Source organism: Grammomys surdaster, unplaced genomic scaffold, assembly GCF_004785775.1.
Source record: "Grammomys surdaster isolate TR1022 unplaced genomic scaffold, NIH_TR_1.0 170, whole genome shotgun sequence".
NCBI classification, from domain to species: Eukaryota; Metazoa; Chordata; class Mammalia; order Rodentia; family Muridae; genus Grammomys; species Grammomys surdaster.
The window spans coordinates 22,078,018-22,097,107 of NW_021604618.1; the positions used below are offsets into that span (position 1 = coordinate 22,078,018).

Sequence of the window (19,090 nt, forward strand, 5' to 3'; positions counted from 1 at the left end):
CACACACACACACACACACACACACACACACACACAAATACAAATGTAATAAAAATTTACATAATGCCAGGCAGTGGTGGCGCACGCCTTTAATCCCAGCACTTGGGAGGCAGAAGCAGGCGGATTTCTGAGTTCGAGGCCAGCCTGGTCTACAGAGTGAGTTCTAGGAGAGCCAGGACTACACAGAAAAACCCTGTCTTAAAAAACAAATTAGGTAATTAAAAATTAAGAAATATAGCTGGGTAGTGGTGCACACCTTTAATCCCAGCACTCAGGAGGCAGAGGCGGGTAGGTGGATCTGTGAGTTAAAGGCCGGCCTGGTCTACACAGAGAAACCCTGTCTCAATTTGATTTCATATTTTCTTTACTTAGATCACTTGTTAACACTACCTATACAACTTCACAACTTCACATATCTCACCAGTATCTTTTAATGAGAGTTGGCCTTTATATTTCTTAGTTTTTTTGTTTTTGCTTTGGTTTTGGTTTTTTGAGACAGGGTTTTTCTGTGTAACCCAGACTATCTTCAAACTAGTTCTGTGGATCAGGCTGGCCTCTTAACTCACATGGATGTGCTTGTCTCTGCCTCCCAAGTCCTGGAGTGTACCACTACCACTCAGCAAAACTTGACATCTGTCTGTCTGTCTGTCTGTCTGTTTTTTTTATAGGTCTGTAATTTTTTTTTTTATTCAGAGTAACCAAGTTGAGTTAAAAGATGAGTGTGGCAGGTATCACAGCCCTGTAAACCTAGAACTCAGGAGGCAGAGGCAGGAAGAGCATGAATTTGAAAGAAAAGATTGTGGTCATTTTTCCAGCCTAAATTTCCCTCCCTGTTTGCATTTACCCAAGACAGATCAAGGAGACATCCCAAGTGGGTAGAGGTGACTGTGGGAGAGCCAGGAGTGGCATGTGTCACATGGCATGTTGTGATTTTTGTTGTTGGTGGTTTTTCATTGCAGGTGAAGTGTCAGATTCTGACAGCAACAGCTCCTCTTCTAGTTCAGATTCAGACTCCTCATCAGAAGATGAAGAGTTCCATGACGGCTATGGAGAGGATCTTATGGGAGATGAGGAAGACAGGGCCCGACTGGAGCAGATGACAGAGAAGGAGAGGGAGCAGGAGCTCTTCAACCGCATAGAGAAGAGGGAGGTGCTGAAAAGAAGGTAAGGCTGTCGCCGCCCTGTGCACTCAGTTTGTTTCTCACAGTTTAAGATTTTCTCCAAGTTCACAGTGGTATAAGGCTTTACCCATATAATTATTTTTCTTATTACAATTTTTGATAAATTACATGAGATGCCAAACACTTCACTTTACAGGATGTCTTGGCCCACAGCTGCCAAGGAATGACACAGACACTTTTTATTAATTATGAAGCTTGGCCTGAGCTTGGCAGACACTCACATAGCTCATCTAAGTCAGCCTGACCATCTAGCTCTGCCCTTGTTAGTTACCTCTTCTTCAGTCTCTGCACCTGATCCTTCTTCCTCTGGCTGCCTGGCAAATCTCCCACCTCTCTCTCTCTTTCCCAGAGTTCCTATCTCTGCCTGGAAGTTCAGCCTATCCTTTCCTGCTTTGCTATAGGCCATTTAGCTCTTTATTAAACCAAGCAGAAGGTGATGGAGAACATGTTTACAAAACAGCGAGACAGGTGATGCGTCATAAAAAGATAATCTTTACATAGTGCACAAGAAAGGATCCCAACAGTACTTTGTGAAAATGATTTTACCAAACTACAACAATTAAGATTTGAGCATGTGGGTCTAGAGAAATGGTTCAGCGGATAAAAGCACTGACTGCTCTTTCAGACGTCATGAGTTCAAATCCCAGCAACCATATGGTGGTTCACAGCCATCCATAATGAGATCTGATGCCCTCTTATGGGGTGTCTGAAGACAGCTACAGTGTACTTACATATAAGAAAGAAAGAAAGAAAGAAAGAAAGAAAGAAAGAAAGAAAGAAGGAAGGAAGGAAGGAAGGAAGGAAGGAAGGAAGGAAGGAAGGAAGGGAGAAAGAAAGACCCTTGAGGCCTCAGCAAGAGAGAGAAGGGAAGGGAAAAAAAAGATTTCCACTGCTGAGTAGTGTCTTCCCTTTTGAAATTTAAAACAAGTTTTCCTGGGTATAGTGGCACATGCTAGCACTTGGGAAGCAAAGGCAGTTTTGAGGTCAGCGTGGTCTACATAGTGAGTTAGTTCCAGGACAGCCAGAGCTACTTACTAAAAAACAAACAAATATACAAAAGATAAATAAAATGTAATTAATTTTTGCTTATTTACTTTTGTTTTTTTCAAGACAGGGTTTCTTTGTATAGCCCTGGCTGTCCTAGAACTTAATTTAATTTGTACACGAGGCTGGCCTCTGTCTCCCTAGTACTAGGATTAAAGGCACGTATGTACCACCATCACCTAGTGTAATTTAAGTAAAAAATAAACTAAGTATATTATTCCACTTCTATCAGACAAAAACTATTGAGAAAGTCTTGACTTTCTTGACTTTTCTATTTATAATCTTGTCTTGACTTTTATATTGTATTTGTGTGTGCTTGTTTTGTGTATGATATATGTAGGTACTCATGCCTGTGTGTGTACACAAAAGTCATAATAGGATGTCAGGTGTCTTTTTGTATTCTACCTATTCATTTGAGGCAAGATCTAGGCTAAGCTAGAAACCAGCAAGCTCCAGTGATTGTCCTGTTTCCACACCCCTGGAGCTGGGATTGCAGGTATGTGTAGACTGCCTGGCTTGTTATGTGGATGCTGAGATATGAACTCTGTGCTTGATGGTTGTGTAGCAGCTCTCTTAATTGCTGAGCCATGTCTCCAGCCCTTGAATTTAGAATGTCATCTTACTAATTAACGAAAGTAATGTGGGCCAATGTTTGTGGCTCATACCTCTGTTCCCAGCATACAGCAAGCCAGACTGGGACTCTAGAATGAAGCTGTCTTAAATAAAACAAAACGCTGAAATGTTGGGCTGGTGATGTGGCTCAGTGTAAATTGCTTACATGATTTACCCAAGTCCCCAGGTTCTGTTCTCAGCACTGCTATAAAAGCTGAATTGTTTAATCAGAACCTGTTTTAGGCTCCTGAGGGTTTCCCATATTTATTTTAAATGGCAAAAGTTCTTTCTCGTCTCCCAAAAAGGTCAAAGTAGACTTGTCTTGTGTAACAGAGTTCCCAGAACTAGCTTCCTTTCCTGTCTCCCTATTATCTTAGAAGAAAATTGAAGCATGTTATCTATTAGTTCTGTTGCCTCAGGAACCTGTTTGTTCCTTCTGGAGACCATATTAAGTATGATTAGTTATCCTAGACAAGAATGTTTGCCTTTCAGTCAGCAGAAAATGGTAGGCATTAATTTTGGGTGTGAATGCCTACAAGGTAACCTGTATTGCAAGAAACAGGACTTGGAATACTGTGTTGGGGTTGTTGGTGAGGAAAAGTGACTTCTAAAGTTTGGATTTCTGAACTGAGGAAGCATAAGAAGTTGACATAAAAGTCGAAGATCACAAATTTTGAGAATAGTTTGTCCCAAACTTTATATTTGAGTTTTTTTCCATTTTATTTTATTGTTTTATTTTTGAGACAGGGCTTACCGTGTGACTCTGAATGGTCTGGAACATCCTATGTGGACCAGGCTGACCTCAAACTCACAGAGATGCCCTTGCCTCCCTCCTGAGTGCTGTGACTAAAAGCGGGTATCACCACACAATGACTTTTATCTTTTTAAGGGAGTGGAGGAACCGAGGATCAAACTGAGGCAGCTTTTCTCATGCTAGGAAAGTATGCTATCACTTAGCCTCTATTCAGTGACATTTTTAACAACTAAAAGAATGTCAAAGGTGGTGACAAAACTCCTGAGCTATCGGTGTTCTGTAGCTCTGGAGCAATACAGTATAGCCACTCAGAAAATTCTCTTCAGCTTTTGTTGCTGTTTTGGAAAGTTTTGGGTTTTGAGGTTTCTTTTTTGTTTGTTTTTGGTTTTTTGTTGTTTTTGTTTGTTTAGTTTTGTGTTTTGGTTTTTTAAGACAACGTTTCTCTCTGTAGCTGTGGCTGTCCTGAAATTATTCCCTATAGACCAGTCTGGCCTTCAACTCTCAGAGATCCCCTGCTTCTGCCTCCTAATTTCTGGGATTAAAGGCCTTCACTACAACTATACAGCTTCTTTTACTATTAATGCCATTTTAAAATGTTTGGGTGTATTACCTACATGTATGTATGTGTACCATGTAAGTGCCTGGTGCCTGCAGAGGCTAGAAGAGGGCATCAGATCACCCAGAGCTGGACTTATAAATGGCTGTGAGCCATTGCCATGAGTTCTGGCAATCCAACCCAGGCCTGTGCACCTAAGCATCGAGGAACCATTTTTCCAGTCCCTAGAGACAGAATCTTGCTGTGTTGTCCTGGTACCCCTGAGCTCAGACAGTCCTTACACCTCAGCACCAGCTCCCAAGTAGGACACTGGTGCATAATCCTGTGCTCGACTTCATGTAGCATGTTTTTTAAATTAGTTCATGTAGCATATATTGACATTTCATTCCCTGTTAGAGCTGAGTAGCATTCTATTATACATATATGCTGCAGTTTGTTTCTGAATTTGTTCAATTGCCACTAAAGTTGTTCTTGCCTTTTTTCTAGTACGTATAATGCACCGTGTCTTAGTTAGGAATTCCATTGCTGTGAAGAGACACCATGACTAAGGCAACTCTTAAAGGCAAACATTTAGTTGGAGCTTGCTTATAATTTCAGAGGTTCAGTCCATTATCAACATGGTGGGAAGCATGGCAGCATTCAGACTTGGTGCTGGAGGAGCTGAGAGTTGTACTTCTTAAGCCAGCCACGCTGTGCAGAGCCTGAGCATAGAGGCCTCAAAGCCCACCTCTACAGTGACACACTTTTTCTAACAAAGCCACACCTCCTCCAATAAGGCCACACCTCCTAATAGTGCCACTTCCCATGGACCAAGCATATTCAAACCACCACATACTCTAAATGCTGGTATTCAAATGTTTGAGTACCTATTTTCAGTTAATTTCAATATATTCTGCTCTGTTTTCATTTGATACATGTTTATTTTCTTTATTGAGACAGAGTCTCATGTATCCCAAGCTGGCCTCAAACGCATATAGCTGAAGATGACCTTGAACTCTTGATTTGAATGTTTTTTCTCCTGTCCATTCCAAATGAATGCTTTTGAATAGGTTGGGTTTTTTTGTTTGTTTTTTACTTTGTTTTGTTTTTGTTTTTTAGTTGAGTTTATTTGTGTAAGTGTTTTGCCTGTCTGTTGTGTACCACATGCATGCTTCATGCTCACAGAAGTCAGAAGAGGGGATCAGGTTCCTGGAGATACAGACTGTTGTGAGCGGCCATGTGGGTACTGGAAAATGAACCTGGGTCCTCTGGGTGAGCAGACAGTGCTCTAAATCACTAAGAATCTCTCTTTACAGATTTGTTTGTTTTACAGACAACAATTTTAACATACTTACTGGGCACTGGAGTTTCTTTCAGGAAGCAAAAAAATTATTTTTATGTGTGTGTCTAAGTCTCTTGTATTCAAAAATGTTTAACTCCTTTCCTTCCTTACTTCTTGTCTTCTAGCCAATAGAAACCACTCTTTACATATATTTTATTTCTTTTTAAAAACCAAACAAATATCTTTTAACCAGATTTGAAATTAAGAAAAAACTAAAAACAGCCAAAAAGAAAGAAAAGAAAGAAAAAAAGAAAAAGCAGGAAGAAGAACAAGAAAAGAAAAAGCTGACACAGATTCAAGAATCTCAGGTAGGCCATCCTCAGAGCACAGCTGTTTGTGTGGAGCACATTATACAAGAGGCGGGTGGTAATAGCCTAGGCTAGACAGTGCAGATGCGTGAGATAACCTGCACCCTGGGGCTCTCCTTAGTCTCTGAACACCATTTTACCATCAGCTACACTGATGAACTCCTTAGGACTTGTTCACTCAAGTCTGGCTAAATAGGGACCCACCAGAGTGTGAGCATCCCTGAAGGGTAAGTTGGTAAACTTCCTTTCCCAGGTAACCAGCTTAATTGTTTACTCAGAAGTGTATCACCCTAGACTCAGTATAAATATAGTTATAAAAATTTATAAAAGTCATCTCTGCATCTGAAGATATCAACAGATACTAGATCATAATATGGAGTGCTCTTCCATGAAGAGTTCACTCTGATAATTCATTAATCTATTTTTTTTCTATTGGGACAAGGTCTCACTGTATAGACCTTGTCTTCACTATCTTGGAACTCAGTACTTAGACCAGGTTGGACTCAACTCAAAGAGACCCATCTGCCTCTCCCTTTTGAGTGCTGGAACTAAAGACATGTGCTTAGCTAGGTTTTTAAGTTTGTACACTCTAGTTCACAAGGACCAGAAGTGTTGATTGTTGGTATAGAGAATCTTACCAGGACAGAGTAAAAAGGATGCCTTACATACCTCCTTAGGTTACCTCCCATAATAAAGAACGGCGTTCCAAGCGGGATGAGAAACTAGATAAGAAATCTCAAGCCATGGAGGAGCTAAAAGCAGAGCGAGAAAAACGGAAGAACAGAACAGGTGAGTGGGGAAATGAATGATGTTGGCTTATTTTCCCTTTTGTTAGCTCTCGATATAATAGAAACCTGTGGACACAATGGCCGTGGTCTAAGGACCATCGTTGAGCCCGTTGTCCAGGTTCCACTTACTCCATGTCCTTTCTTGTTAATCTGTAGTTTCTTTTTTCATCAGATTGTCTAAAGTGAATATTAACAATGCCGTGTTTTAACTATAATAATCCAACGTCTCTTAATAGTCAAGAGCCCCAGTATTATTTCTTTTTGTGGGTGCTGGAGATAAAAGCCAGGGCTTTGTGCATATTAGTCAAGTCCTTTCCACTAAGCTATGTTCCTGACTCCAGGACTCCTGTGGGGGGTTGTTTGTTTTATCTGAAAACTCTCTCATAGTCCATGGTGGCCTTGAGCTCACCACAGTAAGTTCATTACTCATCCTGGCATCAGATTCCCTAAAAGAGGAGATAGAGACAGTTGCAAGCAACTCTGTGGGTGCTGGGAACTAAATCCAGGCCCTCTGTGAGAGCAGTAAGTGCTCTTAGCTGCTGAGCCAGCTCTCTAACACAGGGCTGGATAGATGGCTCCATGGTTAAGAGTGCATCCTGTACAAAAATGAACTATAGTTTGGATCCCAACATCCACAACAAGCTGGACATCTTGCAAATGCCTAAAACTCAAGTTCTGAAGATTCTAATGCCCTCTTGGCCCCTGCACACAAGCAGGAGCATGCACCCACTCACATACATGTACATACATGTACATAGACACAAGCATACACATAAATAAGTCTTTTTTAAAAAGCATTGAGCCGGGCGGTGGTGGCGCACGCCTTTAATCCCAGCACTTGGGAGGCAGAGGCAGGCGGATTTCTGAGTTTGAGGCTAGCCTGGTCTACAGAGTGAGTTCCAGGACAGCCAGAGCTATACAAAGAAACCCTGTCTCGAAAAACAAAAAAAAAATAAAAATAAAAAAAAAAAAACAAAAAAAACAAAAAGCATTGAATCCCTCGTGATCCAATATATACTCAGTGTTTGGCTCCCTCTTCAGCAGAGATCCCTTGAACCTTGTAAGGAGGGTATGGTATAAATATTCTATTTAAGGCTGAGTATTCTCCAGTCTTACTCTCTTTCTCTATACATGACCAGTTGTGGGGATTTATTCTTAATATCTATGAGAATCATCCATGTTTTCTTATAATCTGGTACAGCTGGTTTTTTTCCTAGTCAGTTAGTCAACTGGTTATGGCCCCTTGACAAAACTCCAACACTCTTTTCTCAGATCCTTCCCTCCTTTCCCTGTTGCTAAAATTTCTTCCCAGGAGGAGACATAAGCAACCTCCCCCTCTTCCTCTTCCTCCTCCTTCTCTTCCTGAGGTCCCAAGGAAGCATCATGATCCCACTAGACTTTACTCTGGAGAATCAATGAGTTTCCTTACGATGGGTTTCCTTACAAACATGGTTGTATTAGTCAGGATTTTCTAGGAGTAAAAGAACTTATAGTCTGAATATATGAGAATATATATATATATGGGGGGTTTATTAGAATGACTCACAGGCTGTGGTCCAGCTTATCCAAAAATGGCTACCTATGTACAGAAAGTCCAAGAATCCAGTGGTCGTTCAATCTACAAGACTGGGTGTCTCAGCTGTTCTTCAGAATATGCTGGAATCCTAAAGAAATAGACTCTATGCCAATGAAGGAATAGAATTAAGGATGGAAGGAAGCAGGCAAAAAGAGAGCCTTCTCTCTTCCATCACTTTTATATAGGCCTCCACCAGAAGGTATGGCCCAGATTAGAGGTGGGTCTTCTCACCTCAAAGATCCACATTAGAAATGGATCATCCCACTTCAGATGATCCAATAGTCATCCCAGTGGGCAAGGTGTGACTTACAGGGATGTGAGTGTTCTTCCCTGAAAGGCCATACCCAGCAGGGATGAGGACTTCCCAGAATAGATGGAGCAGCCCTACTCTTCTGGTGCCCCACTCTATACTGTAGCCCCTCCCTGAAGCCTCCATGAGGGGTTGTACATAGTCAGCAAGCCCATATGGGATAATCCTTTTCACAAGGGGGTACAGCTGAACTCCCTAAAATGGCTTTTGCTTGGTTCTTAGGATAATCATATATAACACCCCTTTCTTTCTCTCCCTGCCCAAGTCAGGATTGAACTTGGGACCTCATACATCTTAGGCAATCAAGTGTTCTATCATTGATCATAGCCTATACTTTTAATCTTTTAGAAATGGTAGGATGCTGGAAATGAAACCTAGGGCCTCAGACATGCCAACTGTGGACTCTGATATCAACCACTTCCTTAGAGTACTCCCCACCCCTGCAGTCTGTGTAGCTTTCTTACTTTTGAGATTTGGAATTATTCATGTCTCTTAGCAGCCCTTTCTGCTGAGAAAGGAGAGATTACAGTCTCCATGGAAGAGTATTCCTTCACCTGATTATCCTATCCGCTTTTGTGCCTTTTCAGTAAACAGAGCTAGGATTTTGGTTCTGCTTTTGTTTTTTGATTTGTTTGTTTTAAGGATAACATCAAGAAGTGAGGCATAGGGTTGAGGAGATGGCCTAGCAGTTGAGAACACTGGCTGCTGTTCTAGAGACCCTGATTTCAATTCCCAATACCCACATGACTGCATACAACCATTGTATCTCCACTTCCAGGGAATCTGATACGCTCTTCTGGTCCCGAATGCACCTGGTTCATAGATGTACATATAGCCAAAACAGCCATACATATAAAGTAAAATATAATTTTTTAAAAATTAAAGAAACTAGGCATGGTGGCAATATACCTTTCTTCATAACTACTTGAGAAGCTGAGACGAGATAATGGCTTGAGCCCGGGTGTTTGAAGCTACTTTGATTAACATAGCAAGATCTCATTTAAAACAAAAGAAAGAAAGGGAGGGAGGGAGGGAGGGAGGGAGGGAGGGAAGAAAGAAAAGATTATGCACCTTTAATACTCCTTCGTTTTTCTTTTTGGAGACAGTGTCTCATATAGCCCAGGCTGGCCTCAAGCTTGCTATGTAGCCAAGAGTGAAAGAATGACCTTAAACTTCAGAACTTCCTCTTTCTACCTCTAGAGTACTAGGATTACAGGCATTTCCCACCACAGCTGGTTTATTTGATGCTAAGGATTGAACCCAGGGCCGTATCTGTGCTGGGCAGGCACCCTAATGGCCTAGCAGCATCTTTATTTTTTGTAACAACTTTATTGAAATAAAGCTTATAAAATACTGTTTACTCATGAAAACTTTACAATGCAAACAGCTTTTGTTATGTAGAATTCACGGGTCTGTCCAGTAAAACAGTAATTTTTATGCACTTACTCATAAGAAACCCACAATTTCTCAGCCTAAGGCAGCCACTCATCTGCTTTCTAAATATTTCATATGTATGAAATCATGTATATATAATCTTTTTATGCCTGGCTTTCACTCTCTTCCCTCCCTCCCTCCCTCGCCGGCTCCCTCCCCCCCGCGCGCCGTCCGTCTTCCCTCCCTCCTCCTTCCCTCCCTTCCTTCCATCCATCCATCTGTCCATCCTTCCAGGCAGGGTTTCTCTTTGTAGCCCTAACTGTCCTGAGACTCACTATGAATACTAAGCTGGCACAGAACTCACAGAAATCTGCCCACCTCTTTCTCCCAGATGCTGAGATTAAAGCATCTTTCCTTTTTTTGTGTTATTCAACTTTTCCAACACCCATTGCTTTCTGTTTTGTTTTGGTGAGACCGGGTTTCTCTGTGTTGCTCTAGCTGTCCTGGAACTCACTCTGTAGACTAGGTTCACCTGGAACTTAAGAGATCTGCTTGCCTCTGCCTCCCAAGTGCTGGGATTAAAGGCATGTGCCACCATTTCCTGGCTCCAACACCCATTGTTGAGAACACATTTGCCCACTGATGGTATTATTACTCCCCCCTTTTTCTTTTAAATTTAAAAAAAAGGGGAGTTAAGAGGAGAGGAGAGCTGACTCAGCACTTAAGAGCGCCTGCTGTTCTAGAGGATCTGTGTTTGATTCCCAGCGTCACATAGTGGCTCACAACCACAAGTAACTCCCGTTCTAGGATCCAGTACCTTCTTCTGACCTCTGAGGGTTAGTGCACACATGTGATACACATACATACACTGGGATTACAGGTCTGCATCATATCACACTCAAATTTTTTTTTAAGTTACTCATTACAGTTCATTTCTGTATAGTTATTCATCAAATTAATGTTTTGTTTTGCTTTTGGTGTTTAAAAATAGCCTTTTATTTATTTTGTTTCATGAATATATAAATTATAAAATCCATGGTTCCAAATTTATGTCTTCTTTTTTTGTTTTTTTGTTTGTTTTGTTTGTTTTGGTTTTTTGTTTGTTTTTTTTGAGACAGGGTTTCTCTGTATAGCCCTGGCTGTCCTGGAACTCACTCTGTAGACCAGGCTGGCCTGGAACTCAGAAATCCACCTGCCTCTGCCTCCCAAGTGCTGAGATTAAAGGCGTGCGCCACCACCGCCCAGCAATTTATGTCTTCTAATAAACTTTTATATATAAGGAAAAAACAAACTGATTTATTTATTTTATATATATATATGAATTTTTTTCTCTATATGCATATCTGTGCACCTGGTACATACCTGGGCCATCAGATCCCCTAGAACTATAGTTAGAGATGAGTGTGACCCACTGTGTGGGTACTGGGAACCAAACCAGGATCCTATGCAAGAGTGACCAGTTCTCTTAACCACTGGGCCATCTTTCCAGTCCCCAAATTCAGTTTCTCACATGTTTAACAACAATCAACACAAACTTCTATGATCTCTAGTATGATCATTTCTTCCACTGGCAAACTAACAACTGATTCTATACCAGACACCAACTAAGTGTCTCGTAATTCAGTTCAACCACTGAGCCAATACTACCCACAAATTGAGGGCTCACTCCTCCCATGAATGTCCAGGTTCTTTGATCTTTGCTTCTGAGCTATGGGCCAGAAGCTCCTTTGAATTCAGTTAGTTTGCTACAGTGTTGCACATGACTCAGGCATGCTTAGGTTTTTTTGTTTTTTGTTTTTATTTTTATTTTTCTTCATTTGAGACAAGGTCTTACATAGCTTAGTCTGGCCTGGAACTCTGTGTAGTTGTAGTTGACCTTGAATTTGTAATCTTTGTATCTCTACTTCCCCAGTGCTGGGATTGTGGGTATGTACCATCACACCTAATTAGGTTATCAAGTTTATTATAAGAGCTGTTACAAAGGATACAACTAAAATGATTTATAGGTGGGACATTTGTAAGGAAACCCTACCCCTCAGGACAGGCCACCCTCTAGGATCTTTCTCTGGTTCAGACACTCAAATTTCTGTATCCTATCCTATGGAAGGTTTTTGTTGTTGTTGTTGTTGTTGTTGTTTGTTTGTTTGTTTTTGTTTTTGAGGCTTCATTACAGAGGAAAGATTGAGCAAATCAATTGGCCATTGGTAATCTGCTTAACCCTCAGCCTCTTTCTCCTGAATATCTGAGTCTCAGCTCTCTAATACTACCTTGGTCTTTCCAGGGACCAGCCCCTGTCCTGAAGCTACCTATGGGCTTGCAGCCACCAGTCAACTCATTAGCATACTAAAAGACACTATCACTTTGAAGACTCCATGGATTTTAGGAGTTGTGTGCCAGGAAAGGGAATGAAGATGTATTTCGTAATGTCACACAAGGTATATTAAGGGGAAGTTCAGCTTCCATATCCTTCTACTTGATGCCTTGCCCCCTTCCCATAGTGGGCATCACTTAAATGTTTCATATACATACCAAAGGGATGGGGTGTCATTCAGTTGGTAGGATGCTTTATTAGCAATGCACAAAGCCCTGGTTTCAATCCAAGGCATGCAGGCACCCCTCTAATCCCAGCATTTGTCTGGGGTAGTTGAAACAATAGAACTAGAAGTTGGAGGTTATCCTTGGCCAAATAGCAAGTTCAAAGCCAGTCTAAAATATATCAGACCCTGTTTCTCTATATATTTTCTTTCTTCTTTTTTTGTAAGCATCAAAACAGACTCACATGCTATTTCCCACCAACCATCAATGAGTAACATAGTATACATACATACATACATGCATGCATGCATACATGCCTTCTTTTCTTCCTTTCTTGTAGCTGTGTAAGTTTTGTATTCTGGAGAGTATTCCTAGTTTGAGGTTTAGGGTGTTTCTTTTTCATGTGTTGTTGTTTGTTTTTGTTGTTGCTTGGGTTTTTTAAGTATTAGAGAAGGAACCCTCCTATAAATATGCATATGAGAACATCTTTTTAAATTTTATTTGTGTTTGTATATTTGAGGCACATATATGCCATATATGTGAAATTCAGAAGACATCTTTGGAGATTTGATTCTCTCCTTCCACCATGTGGATTCTGAGGATCAAACTCCAGTTGTCAAGGCTTGGTGGCAAGCACCTTTTGAGCCACCTCTCCAGCCTGACTTTTTATTTTGAGACAAGATCTTATTAAGTTGCCCACACTGACCTTGAAACTCGCCTTCCTGCTGGCTCAGCTTCCTAAATAGTTGGGGTTCTAGACAGACACCACTACACCAAGGTCTGCTTCCATTCTTTCTTTATAGCTATGAGAAGACAACGATCTTTTGTGACTTAAATTTCATTGCCAGCTTGGGGGAGTAACAGCATCACAAGGCTGTCTCATCACTGAAAGAACTCCATTAGAATAAAGCATCACTCGTTTATGCTTGCAGGCTGAGAGTACCACCTTCAGGCTGCAGCAGCAGCTATGCTATGTAGTTGCCACAGTGAGCTGAACCAGAAGCCTGCAGTGGTTACTAACTGGCTCCTTAAAACTCACCTTGTCACTCAAAAAGTGATAGTGCCTTCCTTTCTTCCTTTTTAAAAAGATGTATTTTTAGTTATATGTCTGTGTATGTGTCTTTGTGTGGGTCTGTGAGTATATGAGGGTGCCAGAAGGAGGAACCAGATCCTCTGGACCTAGAGTTAGAGGTGGTTGTGAGCCACCTCATGTTGGTGCTGGAACTGAATCAGGTCCTCTAGAAGAACAGTAGGAACTGCTAATCACTGAGCCATCTCTCCAGCCCATCTCTCCTTGTTGTTTTTTGACTCATATTTTACAGCTTTACTGAAATTGAAGTGTCATGGGTAATTGAGTGATACTCCTAGAGTTCAAGGCTAGCCTAGACTCACTACCTAGTGAGTCGGTGTCAAAAGCCAAACATTGCTGGTGGGATGGGTCAGTGGTTAAGAGTGCTTGCTGCACTTCTGTCAGACTTGAGTTCAGTTATACACATGTCAGAAGATTCTTAAGTACCTGTAACTCTAGCTCCAGGGAATCTGACACCTTTTGTCCTCCTTGGGCACCTACACATAATAGATTTTTTAAAAGAGAAAAACAAAAGATAATTATGAGTTTTCTTAATTCTTTCTTGCCTAACGTCAAGCATCTTAAGTAAAGACCACCAGGGAACCAGCAAGATAGCTCAACAGGTAAAGGCAGTTCTAGATCCCACCTGATAGAAGGAGCGACTTGCCTCCTGCATGTTAATCCTCTGACTTCTACATACACACACACACACACACACACACACACACACACACACACACACACGAAGTAATACATACACATAAATGAAGTAATCAAAACCTTTTCTTAAAGAGAACAGGGGCTGCATATATAGCTCACTGGTGGAACACTTGCCTAGCATGTAAGAGTCCCTGGGTTCAATCCCCAATATGTGGGGAGGGTTGGGAAATTTTAGTGTGGTTGGTAACCGTTTCTACCTACCTTGTAGCAACCTTCTTTTTTTATTTTTTTAATTTAATTAATTAATTTGTTTGTTTTGGTCTGTGGGACCTGATCTTGGTACCTGAATACTTAACTGTGTTTCACCTAAGTATGTATGGCTCAAGTTATCACAGACCAGTATAGAAATGGTAGACTGTCTGCTTGGGTCCTTTTCTATGTTCCAGTTCTTTCCAAAGATCAAAGATGAGTCTATTTCTTGTTTGTGGAAAATACGTAGGTAAATGTTTCATCTTTGTTCTAGCTGAGCTCCTCGCCAAAAAACAGCCATTGAAAACCAGTGAGGTCTACTCTGATGATGAGGAGGAGGAAGACGATGACAAATCCAGTGAGAAGTCAGACCGCTCATCCCGAACTTCATCGTCTGATGAAGAAGAAGAGTAAGCTGTCTCTGTTTGGATCTAGCAGGCAGGAGAAGTGGAGTGAAGATATTGTTTATTTCAAATTAAAGGTTCTATCATTAAGGGAAGCCAAAGCAAGAACTTGCAGTAGAAACTAAATGAAAATTCTGCTTATTGGCTTACTCAGTCTGGTTCTTGGCCAGCCAGCTTTCTCATATAACCCAGGACCAATTTTCCAGAGATAACACTACCCACAGTGACCTGGGCCCTCCCACAGCAATCACCAGCAAGAAAATTCCCCACAGACATACCCCCAGACCATTCTGATTAAGACAGTCCCCTCACACACATACCCCACACCCAAATTTGAGTTCTTTTTCCTAGCTGTGTCAAGTTGACAACTGAGATTAGCTGTTAGGGGTGGCAAGGGTGGGGGGTGGAGTCGGGGGTGGGCAGGAAGAGTCTTGGAAGAGAAATTAGTATAGGTGTAAGGACTGCATTTTTGGCTTGATTTAGTATCCTTCAATTCTGCATATCTATTTTTCCTGCCTCTGGCTCCTGGCTGCACCCCTGGCCATTTTTCCTGGACCTAGTTGATTCTAACTGACAACACATCACCTCAGACTGGTCTGCAGCTGCTTTTCTGGGATGGAGTATCAGTCAGGGCAGTGCACACTATAGAGTAGACTTTATATATAGATATAGTCTATATAGATTAGACTCTTATATGATCCTTTATTTCATCTGCTCTTTGGGTAAATATTGAGAATTTGCTATCTGTCTCTCTGGTGGTTTTACAGTGAATGCTGCTCTTTGTTTCTCACAGGAAAGAAGAAATCCCTCCAAAGTCACAGCCAGTCTCCTTACCAGAGGAACTGAATCGGGTTCGGTTATCACGGCATAAGCTAGAGCGCTGGTGTCACATGCCCTTCTTTGCTAAAACTGTCACAGGATGTTTTGTACGGATTGGCATTGGAAACCACAATAGCAAGCCAGTTTACCGGGTTGGTATTCTTCCCTTGGACAGTTTTCCATATTTTAAATATAATGATTGTCTACTGGGAGTGGGAGCTGCTGAACAAATCTGTTATTCTGCCACCATTTGAATTAGTCAGCTTCCCTTATAACTAGGAAAAGTAGCCCACGCTTGTACTTCCAGCACTTGGGAGGCTGGTATGAGTTTGAAGCCAGCCTGGGCTACAGAGTGAAACCCTGTCTCAAAAACAGAAAAGACCAGGATGGTGGCACACACCTATAATCCTAGCACTTGAGACACAGAGGCAAGAGAATTGCCACAGGCCGGTCTAGTCTACAGAGAAAATTTTAGGCCATAATAGTACTATTATGACCCAAAAGGGTTAGTCCCAGCACTTGGCAGGCAAAGATTGGCAGATCTCTAAGTTTGAGGCCAGCTTGTTCTACAGAGAAGAGTTCCAGGACAGCCAGGTGTACACAGAGAAACCCTGTTTTGAAAAGCCAAGTAAAAAGACCTTGAAAGAGGGGCTGGTGAAAGAGGTACATAAGGGTTCAAACCGCTGACCTCCCAGGATTTGCATGAGAGAGGAAGAGGCTCATAGTTACCTTGAGAGCATGCCAGTGACCCTGGACATGGTAGCACATATCTTTAATCCCAGTACTGCAGAGGCAAACTCTCAGTTTAAAGTGAGTTTGTTCTCCATAGGAAATGCAAGACCACTTTGTGAGAGTCTCAAAAATAAAGACAAGCCAACAAAACCTCCTGGTAGTTTCTGCCACATTCCAGTATTGTCAACAACATCAAGACAGCACATGGGCCTTTAGGAGACACTTAGGAACCAGACTAGCAGAAGAGAAGCTGGATTTTTTTTTTTTTTTAAAGATTTATCTATTTTCTGCATATGAGTATACCACCATTGCTCTCTTCAGACACACCAGAAGGGGGCACCAGACCCCATTACAGATGGTTGTGAGCTACAATGTGGTTACTGGGAATTGAACTCAGGATCTCTAGAAGAGCAGTTATGCTCTTAACTGCTGAGCCATCCCTCCATCCTGAAGCTGAATTGTTATAGAGTGGCTCATACAGCAGTGAGAATCACTCACAACTAACTAAAAGAGCAAGAACTGGTGTGCTTGAATGTAGAATTGTTTCTTTCCCTCTCATCATGAAAGAGAGAAGGGACATTCATGACATAGCTGGTCAGTCTTACATAGTATAGACATTTTGTTTGAGAAATAAGTGAATGAATTTTTCAGTGTATGAAAAATTGCTGTGTTACATACCAGGTCACCTAGACACGGGGAAGAGAAAAAAGTGACACCAGCTCTGCCCTGCTCTTGTGCTCCAGCACTGTTGTCATGGCCTGGGCTGGAGCCTCGCTGCTTTATTTTTCCTGTTCTGATTCGGGTTTTTTAGACTGGATCTTACTGCCTAGCCCACACTAAACTTGAACTTTTTTTTTTCTTTCTCCCTAAGAGAAGGTTTCTCTGTATAGCCCTGGTTGTCCTGGAACTCTCTCTGTGGACCAGACTGGCCTTGAACTCAGGACATCTGCCTGCCTGTGCCTCCCAAGTGTGGAGATTTTACCCATGTTGGTCCCAGTTGATTGTTGTGTTTGCTTGTTTTCAGTTGCCTGGTTTTAATGTAGTTCATTCCTTGTGTGAGCGCTAGTAGTCATGAAACTTGCCTTCAAGTTGCTCTTTGCATTTGAGTGACTAACCTTGGCCAATGTGCCACACATGAGGCACATGTGTGTGGTACTTGCAGTCAGAGACAGATGCAGAGCAAGCTCAGTGTGTTTAGGCCAGTCTGGGCTACATAGTCAGCTCATGGAGCAACCTAAACTGTATTCAAAATGGTGTCTCATTAAAAACAAAAAGGAAATTCCACTCGAGACCTTGGATCTCAGGCTGGGAGATGGCTCAGTGAGCAAAATACTTTTGCACAAGTGTGAGTTTAGGTCCCTGTGCCCATATAAATGCTTGGCTTGGCAGTGCATACATGTCTGTGCTGAGGAGCAGAGACAAGCAGATCTCAGGAGCTCACTGGCCAGTCCAGCTGGAACACCAGTCTCCCAGTTCCGTGAGGGACCTCATCTCAAAAAATGAGGTAGAAAATGATAGAGGACACCTGGCCTCTGGCCTCCATATGAACACAAACACACAGGCAAACATACCCACTCACATGCATACACAAAGGTTTTTTTAAAGATTTATTTATTATGCACATAATGTTTTGTCTACATGTATGCGTGCATACCAGAAGTGAGTACTATATCTCATTACAGATGGTTGTGAGCCACCATGTGGTTTCTGGGAATTGAACTCAGACCTCTGAAAGAGCAGCCAGTGAGTGCTCTTAACTTCTGAGCCATCTCTCCAGCCTACACACACAATTTTTAAAACCTTAAAAAAAAATGTATTACTATCTGTAAGAGTATGCAGAGGAAGTTCTGCTTGCATAGTGTTCGTGTAGAATTCAGAGGACACTGTTGGAGTTGGTTCTCTCCTTTCACTTTTATGTGAGCTCCAGGGAGGCTGTTTAGCTTGCATCAAGCAGCAGGTCCCTTTGCCTACTGAGCCATCTGGCCAGTCTGCTTGTTTTTTAACTATTGTTGTAAGTAACATGGTGTGTGTATGTGGAGGTCTAATGGGAACTCAAGAAGCCAGTTCACTTTTGTCTTGTTTTGAAGTAGTCTCTCTTCTCTGCCACCCCTGTGTATCAAGAAGACTAGCTGGCTTGTGAGCTTCTGGGTCATTCTTCTGTCCCTGCTCTTGTCTCCCCCTGGAAGTTCTGGAATTACATATGTGTATCACAACATCTGGCTTCTTGGAGGGAGGTGAATAGGGCGAGACCCAGTTTCTCTGTGTAGCCCCAGCTATCCTGAAACTCACTCTGTAGACCAAGTTGGTCTCAAAGATCTACTGCCTCTACCTCCCAAGTGCTGGGATTAAAAACTTGCCTCAAGCCCAGCTCTCATCTGACTTATTTTAGGCCCTAGATATCCAACTTGGGTTGTCAGATAGGCTTTTACACTAAGCTGTTTTGTGTTCTGAGCCATCTTCCTGGCCCAATCTTTTCTTAAGAAAGGAGAAATAAGAGTCAGGTCTAGTCTGTTGCTGGAAGCCTAAAGTCCGGGTTGTTTGGCTGGGAGGATCACTTGAGCCTGGAGTTCAAGAACAGCCTGGCCAACTTAGTTAAAACCTGTCTCATTGAGAAAGGGGAGGAGGAGCCGGGCAGTGGTGGTGCACGCCTTTAGCATTTAATCCCAGCACTTGGGTGGCAGAGGCAGGCAGATTTCTGAGTTCGAGGCCAGCCTGGTCTACAGAGTGAGTTCCAGGACAGCCAGGACTACACAAAAACCAAAAAGAGAGAGAGAGAGAGAGAGAGAGAGAGAGAGAGA

At 42.0% G+C, this 19,090-nt stretch overlaps 1 protein-coding gene across 1 annotated transcript in view; it reads left to right on the forward strand.

Annotated features, from left to right (window-relative positions):
* Positions 1–19,090, forward strand: part of Rtf1 (RTF1 homolog, Paf1/RNA polymerase II complex component) — a 57,902-nt gene that overhangs the window by 27,898 nt on the left and 10,914 nt on the right. Inside the window, exons 4-8 of the mRNA XM_028767080.1 lie at positions 960–1,164; positions 5,662–5,776; positions 6,454–6,565; positions 14,612–14,747; positions 15,535–15,712. Coding sequence (XP_028622913.1) covers positions 960–1,164; positions 5,662–5,776; positions 6,454–6,565; positions 14,612–14,747; positions 15,535–15,712 — 746 coding nt within the window. The remainder of the gene's footprint in view (positions 1–959; positions 1,165–5,661; positions 5,777–6,453; positions 6,566–14,611; positions 14,748–15,534; positions 15,713–19,090) is intronic.